The 12,021-nt window shown below is 39.3% G+C and overlaps 1 protein-coding gene across 2 annotated transcripts in view; it reads left to right on the top strand.

Moving 5' to 3' along the window:
* Window positions 1-12,021, top strand: part of LOC102196907 (interleukin-1 receptor accessory protein-like 1-B) — a 342,277-nt gene that overhangs the window by 202,293 nt on the left and 127,963 nt on the right. For both annotated transcript variants that reach the window (XM_005730958.1, XM_005730957.1), the window contains exon 6: window positions 8,019-8,093. In XM_005730958.1, coding sequence (XP_005731015.1) covers window positions 8,019-8,093 — 75 coding nt within the window. The remainder of the gene's footprint in view (window positions 1-8,018; window positions 8,094-12,021) is intronic.

Raw genomic sequence — 12,021 nt, 5'->3', positions numbered from 1 at the left:
AAGTTGCTTTTTCATTTATTTTCTCATGTGGAACTCGCGCTGCATCTTTTCTTTAACGATCTCAAGCTAACAAACAAACACACACACAGATGCACACACATACACGCTTCTCCTCTTAATCTATGTCTGCTGAAGTGGTCTTTAATGAGGTGTGAACAGAGGACCACAACCCTCTCCCTTCCTCCCTCCTCCTCTCCCACTATTTCATCTTCCCTCTCTCTCATCACTGAGAGTGACTACAACAGACAGACAGAGCTACAAAGACATAGAGCGAGCGACGCATGAACGGGTGGAGGGAGAAAGGTGATGCTGGAGTTAATGGGAGAGAACGAGGTCTTTTTTTCTGTTTCATTACTTCATCCCTCCATCCATCATCATGTGATCATAGCGAGAGCAGATCACAAGGCCTCTGAGGCATTTTCTTTTTCTTTTTGGTAACCCAACATACCCTATAAATACATGATAATTTGTAGTATATTAGGTAATTACTGGTGGTAATAAGCAAGTAATATGTAGCTAAGTACATAGAATACTACTGGGTACTTTCTAGGAAAACTTTCCAAGGCATCTGTGGCTACAACCATAGCTTGCCTCTACCAGTGTGTGAATGCGAGAGTGAATGAATAGTGGCATTGTAAAGCGCTTTGGGTGCCTTGAAAAGCGCTATATAAATCCAATCCATTATTATTATTATTATTAAAATAGGCAACCAATTCTTTAAAAAGAATTCTGGATGGTTCTGTTATCCATCAAGTGCAACTGTAGTTAACCAGGGTTGATGGCATTTGGCTTGTTCCACAACTCTTGAGGAGCCAAACAAACATATTTGTTTAAAAATCACCTCTTAAAGGTCTATTCTATGAATCTACTGTGCAAAGGTTTAGTCCACCGGTGTCGAACTCCAGGCCTTGAGGGCCGGTGTCCTGCAGGTTTTAGATATTACCCTGGGTCATCAAATGATTAGTTCATTGCCAGGCCTCTAGAGAACTTCAAGACATGTTGAGGAGGTAATTTAGCCATTTGAATAAGCTGTGTTGGATCAAGGACACATCTAAAACCTGCAGGACACCGGCCCTCGAGGCCTGGAGTTCGACACGTGTGGTCTAGTGCTACCCCTCATTTTTTGTATTTTGCTAGGTAAATGAGTAATAAGCGCAGAGATTTATTGAAGCAATTCTAAGGAGCTTGAAAGTCAATATTTGATGTGACCACCTTTATTCTTCAACACAGTCTAAACGCTCTTTGGCAAGTTTTCTTGTCATTTCTTTAAGTAGTCTTCAGAAATAGTTCTCCAGGTTTCTTGAAGGACATTCAAAGATCTTCTTTAGATGTTCGACTCCCTTTTCTTTTGTTCTCCGTCAAGATGATCCCGCACTGCTTCAATAATGTTGAGGTCTGAGCTCTGGGGAGGCCGATCCATGACTGACAGTGTTCACTGTGTGGTTTTCATATGTTTTTACTACATTGTCATGCTGAAAAAGTTTTTACCTAAGATACACTTTGCATGGTGGATACCAATCTGTTGGTACCTTTCTGGGTTTATTATTAAATCAATTTTGACAGGATCTCCGACACCACTGGCTGAAATGGAGCCCAGAATCATAACAACCTGACCTCCTTTATACATATTGATCATGATTTTAACCAAACATCCATGAGACCTGTTGCTGCTGATTGTCAGTCCAGTGCTTGTGTAATTTGGCCTGAACTCTTTCTGCCTGATGTCCTCGCTTCTAATCAGACTATTTCTAATTAGATTTTGGTAAACAGTAGATGGATCAACTCAGATAAATTTCTCAGGTCCGTGTCAGTTCTTTGTTAGATTTTTTTTTTACTTCAGAGAGAGATTTTTAGTCCTGTCATTTCATCTTTTATCCTCCATTTGTCCAGTTTCCTCTAATTATACAAGGACACTGTGTGCCATGCAGACATGTTTTCAAGTGATAGCTCTTTGGGAATCCAGTTGTTGGTGTGAAAATATTATTTTAAGTCTGTCAAACTGTGTTATTTTTGGCTTTTTTCATAGATTCATCTAAAGAAACAAGAACAAATGATGTGTTATGTGTAGATGGTTGTTCATTCCTTAAGTTAAGTTTATTTTTTATGCTTAAATAACCCATAAGTCAGTGTGCAGTTGTTTAACAAACAAACAAAAACATTTCTCTGGTTCTCTGGACCTTCAGAATGCCTGTTGCTCAAGACCACTTTTAAAATATGAAGTCTCCTCTTTGGCTTAAGACTTGCATAGTACTGTAATGTGAGACAGTTGGATAATATGCTCCAATAAATTACTTATTTTTGTGCAGTTTGTGGCCACATTCTCCCATAAAGGGTATTTCAGGTGTAGTTTTTCTGCACTCACCTGCTTTTTCTACCTCACAAAACACTATAATTTACTTTATATGAACGTGATAAGTCTTTGTATTTAGGGGACTGTAAAAGGAAGGGTTACCCATTTTCTCCTCAGCTAATGCCAGCATCAAGCTTTTTAGTGTCGATGTGTGCACGGATGGCTGTGTGCGACTGTGTGTAATGTGCTTATAATATATCTGTGTTTGTGTGCAGGGAAACGGGTCAGCCTGGATGTGTTTCTAGCCCCCCGGTGAAAAGCCTGCCCACTCCCACTCATAATAACCCACCACAGAATTATGGTTTTGTATTTGAAGACCAGCCAGCTTCACTAATGCATCTCAACTTTGTGTGTCTGTGTGTGAATGCGCGTTTGCATGCCTTCCAGCATGTTGGGATCCCACTGACGAACAGCATATCAGTAGCAGCGTGCCCTTGATTTCAGTGAAGGGCAGTATTTCTACTACAGTTAAACAGCCTTCTCCCACTTTGTTAACTTTAGCTTCGAAATGGTTCCGCTTTTGCCAAGAATCAACCCCGTGTTCTCTGAGCTTGTTAAAAATTACATCGGCACTTTGATTGCCTTCCAGGTTTGGGATTTCACCTTGAACTCGTTCGGTGCAAACAGCAAATCAAAACTAGCCTTCACATTTGAATTTAAGCATGACTTTTCTGCGTTTAAAAAAAAAAGAAAAAAAGTCAAACCACTTAAGTGCAAGTTGAGTGAGTGAATAACGTGTCATGCCCCTTTAACTGAGGCTGAGTGGACTAATCCTGTTTGCCCAGTAATCATGAAGTTCAAAGCTGCAAAGGTCAAAGGAAACTTCCTCGGCTAAAAAGTAGTGAAATGGTAAAATTACATACAAAATGAAAGTGTTAATAAGTCTGTAATCTGGCATATCTCGTTTCCCTTCCTTAAAAATGGCTTTGTGACAGCCACCCTTCCACTGAAACCATTTCCGATGAGGCTTCAGTGAACAGTAGATCAAATGAAGGTGTATCTCTCAGGTCCTGTGTCAGGTCTTTGCTGGATCTTATTTCTGAAGGATGTTACTTTCAGACACTGTTCATCTCTTGTAGATAATTTTATAGGCCTCTAACCTTTTGGGTTTTTTATTAAGGATATACTGCATGCTGTCAAAATGTGTTGTCTTTTGCATTTTTCATAGATTCAGATAAAGAAATGGAAAAAGCTAAGTGTTTTTGCAGCGGTTGTATCTGTCAACACACGCTGGTTTATCCTTGAGTTAGGTACCAAGGTGCACAATACTGTACAGTAATATTCGATGCCTGATATGATCTTTCAAATAAAATCAAGTTTTGAGTTTGGTCCCTAGTTAGAAAACCCCAAGTCAGTATATACGCAGATATTTCCAGAAGTATGTAGACCTTGAGAATATTTGAACAAACATATTCAGAAGCTAATTGGCTGTAGAGAGCACATTTTCTTGACTTTAAAATAATGATTAGAAATTAATTCTCACACTTTTTTTGCTGTGTACAGCTGTATGAACGCCACAGGGCAAACATTTTTGGTATTCCTGGTGCTGGTGCCAGCAGGACTCTTAAAGCTTTCAGATTTTTCCAACCCTGTGCTACATTTTCAATTTTCGCATCCTGGCAATCGATTGTGTAACTTCAGTAGCTATCATGGTTTCCTACCTCCAGGTGTTACTGGAGGCAGTAGCGAGGATTGCTTCTCCATAATGCAAAGCTCGGCCAATGAAATTTCCAGCAGCTGAAAAGAAGAAGTGCTTGCAATATTAATTTGACACAAAATTGCTCATGCAGCAGCGGAACAGAACAGGTCTTTGGGTTTGATTGGATCTTATAGATTTGAGTAATTATGACAAAGTATTGTTTTGGTTTTAATATACCAACTACAGTGTACAACTGAAGTTACACAACAAATGCACCTTACAGTAACAGCATATGCAGTGAGCTGTGGCTCCATGTTTGATGTTTGTATCCTCGGCTCAGTTCTCTTTTCATGTTTCTATAAATACATTCCTATGCACCATCTCCTCTCTTCAGAATCAGCATTGTCTTACAGAAGACAAACCATCGGAGTGGAAAAAACTCACTTCTCTTTTCATGTCATAATGAAACAAAATAATCTAAGCATATTTCATCAAGAAAAAGATAATTAAGGTAATGAGGTTTTTTTAATTTTTTTATACAGCATTGAAATATGCCTGGCACAGGCATAATTTGCTGCGGACCTTTTTTTTTACAGTAATTAATGACCTCCGAGGCATTTTCCTGCTTTCATATTGCTACTCATTGCATGAGCGTTTCTTTTTTTTAAGGCCACAGTATGGTTTTGTCGGTCAGTTGTTGTGACATTGGAACTCTTATTCCTTTTTTTCCTTCTAAAATGATGCTTTCAAAATGTTTTTCTCCTGAGAGTCCAGCCATCCTCTTCAGATTAAATCGACTATATAAAAAATAAAATGAGTCAATCAAGTCATTTTTGCTTTTTCGTTGAAAGTGCACACTTTACTGGGCAAGAACATCTACTATCCTTGTAGATGCTTTTCTAAGTAGTGTATTTATTTTCTAGAGCTGAAAAACCTCTTAGGGAGGAGGCAGGGATGGATGAATAGGGCAACAAGTTATGAGGCTTCAGCACAGGAGACATTTCATAACCAACCCAACTTAACCCGATAAACTCGGTGAGGCGTCAGTCACTACAGGCTTAGAGGATCAGTTAGTGACCCACAATATCTGGTCACCAGGGGAAAATGTTTATTGCCAACCTTTCGGCAAGTGGTTACTGGAGCTTGCTAGTATTGGTTACGTGAAATCAATGAAAGATGTTGCTGCATCACAAACTGTGTTATGATTACTTAGGTCATGAGGAGATGGTTACAATCAATAATAGTTTGCATGGAAGACACTTGCCTCTGACACCTGAGCGGTAGTGAAATTTAAAAAAGAGCGGCAAACACTAGACAATGTTTTCCTTCAAAAATAAAAGTCGTCCTACCCTGAAAAGGGCAACTTTTGCTTTGAAGGCAAATTGTCTCGGTTTCCACTTCCTAACTAGTTGGCCAGTGTTTGCAGACAAGTTGGAGTCTTCTATACATACTGTGGCGACAGCGGCAATCTACTAGTGACCAAAGCAATAAGATATTTTTGCAGTATCTCATAATATTTTTCATCCAGCCACTGTCTGCAACCTCCAGCAACCACTCATCAACTTGTCAGGGAATACATATTTTTCCGTAACAGCTGCGGGGTCTCTGGGCCTGTGTTAGTAAGGCCTAAACAAACAAATCCATAGATGTGGCAGAACAGGAGGCAACATTTTGTAATTATTTGAGTGACCTTTGTAACTTTCACTGCAACTGTAAATCTGCATATTGTCTGCTGACATTTTATATTATTGTGCACATGTTCACTATTAGAAATAATGGCTTACGTAATAGCATGAATCATCACAGAACATTATCTCTTTTTTGGTCATTATAAGCCACTTATTCTATTCTGCTTCACCAAGCTACTACACTACACAGCCACCTAGAGTTTGGGGTCAATGACTTCCTAATTCCTTTTTATTGATGTAATAGTTTGAGACAAAAAAAAAACAATCATTGTGCAGGTGCTGGACACAGTGACCAATCCAAAATCTAAAACTTTAAATCCAGACTTTGGTCATGCAGACAGAAGCTATCCAAACTAGGTTAGCATGTGGTAGAAAATAAAACTGACAGAGTCTTTCATGAAGAAAAAATGGAAAAGAAATGGAAACTAGGAAGAGAAAAGAATCACTAGGACCACAAGAGATTGCTGTAAAGGTTAACATTAGGAGATTATAGATGATCTGGTAATAGTAATAGTCATTAACTGAACACATGTAGTAAATTAGAGGAAAAACAAACAAATGGAGAAAGTAGATGTGAGTGTTATAGAAAAGGTCAAAATCATGACATTTGATAGAGTGTTAGCATATACAGCAAGGCTGCGTAGCACAGACCTGTTAATTAGTCCAAAGTAACAGAAATTAAGTAGTTAAACCTCACTCACCAAAACCAGAGTGCAGACTTATTCAAGGGTCAGTTTGTTCACATAAAATTCATGTTATTTGTCAGATTACACAGAAAAACACGTAGTGACGCAGACAGCTGCCAGCTACAGCCCCTGTGTCAGGGTCAATCTAACGTTAAGCCTTAATAAAATTAAAATCTGTTACTTAATAACAGAATAAGGCAGAAATTACAAATAAGTACTTCATAGTGACAGCCAAAGGAGGAATGCGCTACCACTGTGGATGCTAATTAGCAACAACTGTTGACCACAAGCTCCTTAAAATAAAGTGTAAGCACTATTTGTTACAAAGCTATAGATACTAATAAGAAACTTCCATGTACCAAGTGATATAAGTACCAGTTACATCACCTGCTAAAATGGGTGATGTAAAACTATCCTTTTCTTGAAAAACGAGCCAAATACTTCGACCAAAATAGTATAATTTTTATAATGTGTTTTACTGGCCTCGTCAAGACAGAATCTTGCCTGCAGCATCAGTGAGAAATCATTTTCAAAGGGTTTTGAGTTGCATCATAAAGCTCCCAGCTGCTATTTGCTGCTCTACACGGAGGCCAAATGAAGATCTGAGTGCCCACGAAGGATCGGTTGTTGGGATAACACATTTTATGATACCATCTCGCGTTGTGCTGAATTATATTACGTGGGATTTCAGCTCAGTTTAAATTTCCAAAAAACTCGCCTCCATCTTGTCGATCGACTCTCTAAACCCAGGCTCATTTTTCCCAGGTTCACCTCAACGATCGCTGCTGCAGTCAAACCGCAACTCATTTGTAAGGAAAAAGAAAAAAAAGCCTCAAACCTCCGAGTATTTCCAAGCGTGCAAAGATAGAAAACCTCTCCGATGCCACTTTGAAGACTAGAACCAATTAGGGAATCATTATAATGAGGAGCCTCTAAGTGCACGTCTTTTGTTACTCAGCAGCTGTCTAATTGGAGTTGGTGCATTTCGAAGGGAGTTGGGACCGAAGGCTGTTCTCGTGTCAAATGTGATAGGCTTTTAAATCAGCAACGTGCTCGTGGCTGACATATTGATCATTTATATCTCATTGCTGGTCTCGGGCGGTTTTGTTTTTCTTAGGTTAATTTTAATATTACCGCTGTTGCTGTACTGTAAGCATTTGTGAAACTCCCGTGTTGCAGTCATTATGAGCTGTGCACAGCTGAAAGGACAGCATCTCTTCCTGCAGCTCTCGACCTTCCCGTGCCCACTGCAGCTGCAAATGTTTTTGTTTTGTTTTTTTACCTGACATTACACTGTGTTTTTGGAAATGGTTGAGTAGCTGCACAGCCCCTGTATATACAAAACAGTTTGTAATGTATTCCGTGTTGGCACCGTATCGTGACTTACTCAAAGAATGAGTGGCATTAGTACTGAAGTAGCTTCTGCTTTGAAAGCATGCACACTGATATTTAAAGCTTTGACTGGGTAATTCATCCTTCTTCTCCTTCTTCTTCTGTCCACTATTTAAATATATATATTTCCATGTGTTTGCTCCCATTTAAAGGACGCTTTTATTGTGGTCTTTAATGAATAAATCATACTCCCACAGTCCACCGAGGAGAAAAGATGTGGAATTTAATGCGCTCTCTCTTTCTTTCTGCTTGTGTTTTCACAGCTCCCCTGACAGACAAGCCGCCAAAAATCCTTTTCCCTTCAGAGAGCCAAATGAGCATCATAGAAATGGCAATAGGTAAGAAATCTCGTTTCATTCCCTACAGTGATCGCTTGTTTTATGAGGATACAGTGTAGCGCTAGCTTGCGCTACACAATGGCATTGCTTCTGATTTCTAGATTAGCCAGTTGGCGCTTCAAAGTAGGTCCTGTTCTACTTTACTTTAGCTTTGGTTTTTTGGAGTGATGTGCTTATTTTGTCCATGTAGGATGAAAGTTTTAGAGTCAGATATTATTAGGTAACAACCCCAATGGTAGTTTCTTAATTTGTAGTGTAATCGTGTAATACTTGGTAAATGTCGCCTTGCTGTTGCTGGGGATATTCTGCTCTTCCTCTATGAATATGCACCACATTGTTTCTCTTGGATACAATATTTTTTATTGAGGAGTTACTTCTACGTATTGCCACTTTGCTTTTGCTCTGTTCTTTTTTCTTCAGTATCTATCTGGCAATTAAGGTTAAATATAATTAGCTTTTTTCATGTTCTACATTAAGGTTTTAATCACCTTTCTGTGGCTTTGTCTGAGATTTTTGTGGGGACTCCATAACATCGAAACTGAGTGGCATTTTATTTATTTTATCTGTCACAACACATTGCTACAACACCTTTAAACAGCGTGAACAGCATTGCCATTTTTTAGGTATTGAACTATATAGATTTCAAATCCTGTATCATAAGTTTCCCAATTGTTTTGGTGTCGCACAGGTTCAACTTTAAGAAACCAGGCAGCAGGGTTGTTATGGTGCTAGAATTTCATTTTATTTTATTAAAAATAAATACATAAAGATTAGAACAGCACTCGTTGGTGCAAGTGTATTCACCTGCAGGCTTGATTATTTCCTGTGCTCCTGGTGAATTGGCAGTATGATCATAGCTGATAAAATAGTTGTTAAGTTTGTTGTTATTGACCGCCACTGTTTTTGTCTAGTTGCTCTTACAGACCATAACACATTTCTGCCTGTTAAATTAACGCTGTCCGTTATAATTTCAGATGGGCAGGACTCCCTAGCTCCAACAATAATGTTAACACTAGCCATAGCTGCTAGCCCCTATCCTGATCATGACTTGCCAGAGAGCTAATAGTTAAATGGTAATGTTAACACCAGCTTGGTCAATATTAATGATAACAGTTTCGTCGTTGCTGAAACAGGAGATTTACAGGCCCCTAGAAATTTCTCACAAAGACAGGGGTGTCGGTCTTTAAGTTGCTTTAGCAAGTTTGTTCTGCTGCTGTTCAAGAGTTCAGCTGCTGGTGGTGGGAGGGGCTAGGGATAAGAGGGACTGTGTGCCTGTCTGTCTGTAGCTGCTGTGTGAAGTCGTGTGTCTGCAGGAGGAGGAGGGAAAGATGTCATTGTTGGTATAAACAGCTTTGCAAATGAATATCTAATTTTTAGTACCAATTATTATTATTATCTTAGTAAAAATCCCACTCTGTATAATTGCCTCCTATATTACCCATGGTATCAGAAAAATGCCCTCTTGTTTTCAGAATTGTGGTATAGAAAGCTACTGGAAATATCAGTTCTGGTGACATCCCTACCAAGCACTGTTCAATATGCAATATTTCAATTAGGTCTTTTTACTTTCCTGGCCCTTTTGTGAATGGACCTTGAGTTTTTATCAGGAAGGATAGAAGATAGAAAAGGATGAGTCATTTATCACATCTGTATATGAAAAAGAAAGTGATTCATTTGGTATAAAAGCCGTGTCCGCTGTGTTTCTTTCTCCTCCAATCCTATGCCTTTTCATTGTATTCACACTCATCACATCTATCTTGGTTATTTTGTGCAACACTGATGCAGCTTGTGTTTGTTCATCTTTAATGAGTCAGTACATAATCTCTCTTCGTATCATCTTCAGTGTATTATGTTAGCAGCACTCCAAGTGATTGCCTCAAATTCCGCCTCATGTGGCCGCCTCGGTACCTTTCGTTCGCCTTACCAGCTTTGGATGCAAGGGGGGCTCATGGGAAAATTCCCGCTTTGTGCCTTATTGGGCAAAAGCTCGGCTGTTGGTGGAAGAGAAAATAGGTCACGATGGAGGCTTCCTTTGAAGTAAATTTGTCATGGGCGATGAACAAAACGGTCTCGCAGAGGTAAAACGTGGCAATGGGAAAATAGGTGCAAGTCATTGTAGCCTTAAATTGATGATGGATAAAAGTCTCCCTGGTTTTCTTCATCTGATTAAGTTTTCTTAGTGGATAATGATGGTTTGCAAAATCCATTACCTGATAGCTTTGAGAACAGGCAATAAAGGTAGAAAAGATATGTTTTTACTAAACTGTACTTTTACTGTATTTTTCATCAAAAGAATATTTTGAGCCCTTCATTTTCACTGCTAATTGTACCAGGCTGCATTTAAAGGGCACCTATTATGCACATTTTTGAGCACATGCCTGTAATAAAGTAGCATTGCATTATTCAGAATTATCTATCTTTTTTATTATCTGTACAGCAATTCATGTTTAAGCTCCATGAACTATCCCTTTAAGGTAACTCTCTTCTGATTGGCTGCCACTCATAAAAGATGGTTTGTGGGTGTGGCTTCCGTTCCGTGTCTGTGCCATATTAGGCATGTATGCGCTCAGTGATGTCATACAGAGCCAAAAGTGGAATAAACAGTATGAAATTTGAGCTTTTGGCTTATGTAATAATAATAATAATAATAATAATAATAATAATGGATGCATTTATATAGCGCTTTTCGGGGCCCTCAAAGCGCTTTACAATTCCTCTCACATTCACACACTGGTGGAGGCAAGCTACAGTTTAGCCACATCGGCAACCTTCCGGTTACAAGACAAACTGCCAACTCTTTGAGCCATGATCGCCCCACATATATATTACTTATTCATACTCTGACTTCATGATTTGAATCTTTCCATGTTTCATATGAGAATCCTGCCACTGTAACAGCATGAAAGATCCCCTTTAAATTTGCATTTTAGTTTTAACTGGTTAAGGATTAGCCAGAATTCTGTAGGGTTTTTTTAATGCTCCTCACCCACCTCTGCACCCTTTGATATTCTACACAGAGTCAGCAGCACTGTGTACATAATATATGAACACCTATTTGATTCTCTGCCAGTACAAGCTCCTATCACTTCTTCTCAGTGTTGGCCTAGTGCGCTTTTATCATCCACAGAGAGCCCAGTCAAACCCAGCATATCCTTTCAGGGTTTATGGCAGCTCGGGTGGAATTTTATTTATTTATTTTTATTCTTTCTTCCGTAAAATATAGAAGAACAAATGGCTTCAGCTGACAGTTAATTAGGCAGGTGAGACGGGGAGAGCGACGAGAGTGTGAAAAGGCAAATGCGGAGATACACTTTTCAAGCGCTCGCTGCGGAACTCGAGGGAAGAACGGAGAGAGCAGAGGGATCTGTGGAGTGGGGGTCCCAATTAATCAGCATGCACTTTCCGTCCACTTCTCTGTCTCCTAATGGATGTGCTTCCTCAGTTATAACTGATTAAATTTAAAATGCTTGATTAAAACATGTTGTGTAAATGCTCTTCTCATGCAGGCCCTCAGTGGGCATGTCTCTCCGCTGCTTTCTCTGTGGGACAGATCAGATACAGTTCGCGTCTGTAATTCAGTCTGACATGTCACTGCACACTGCTTTCACTCTGTCTTGTACACATAATCGACTGGAGTACAGCTAAGCAGACTTACTGCAGGACAAGTGTTTCTACTGTACTGCTAATCTGTATGCTTTGTAAATAGTTTAACAATTTAGGGTTGGGGGGAGGTTCGTTTCCTTTATGCATGAATATGTTTTTGGTAATCTTACTAAATTCGTTCGTTTTTCATCTATGTTCGTAAAGCGGACTCAACCATGGATTGAACCCTAACCAACCAGCTTTTTTGGGCCTTTATTCTGCTGCTGCGTCTTCCAGATTTGATTTGTTATAATCCTATTTTCTATGCAGAGCTAACATGTCACTC

This window comes from Pundamilia nyererei, unplaced genomic scaffold (assembly GCF_000239375.1).
Source record: "Pundamilia nyererei isolate P.nyererei 1_Seehausen unplaced genomic scaffold, PunNye1.0 scaffold00040, whole genome shotgun sequence".
Classification (NCBI taxonomy): Eukaryota; Metazoa; Chordata; class Actinopteri; order Cichliformes; family Cichlidae; genus Pundamilia; species Pundamilia nyererei.
The sequence above is the reverse complement of the archived record's forward strand: the minus strand, read 5'-3'. Positions and strand labels throughout refer to the sequence as shown.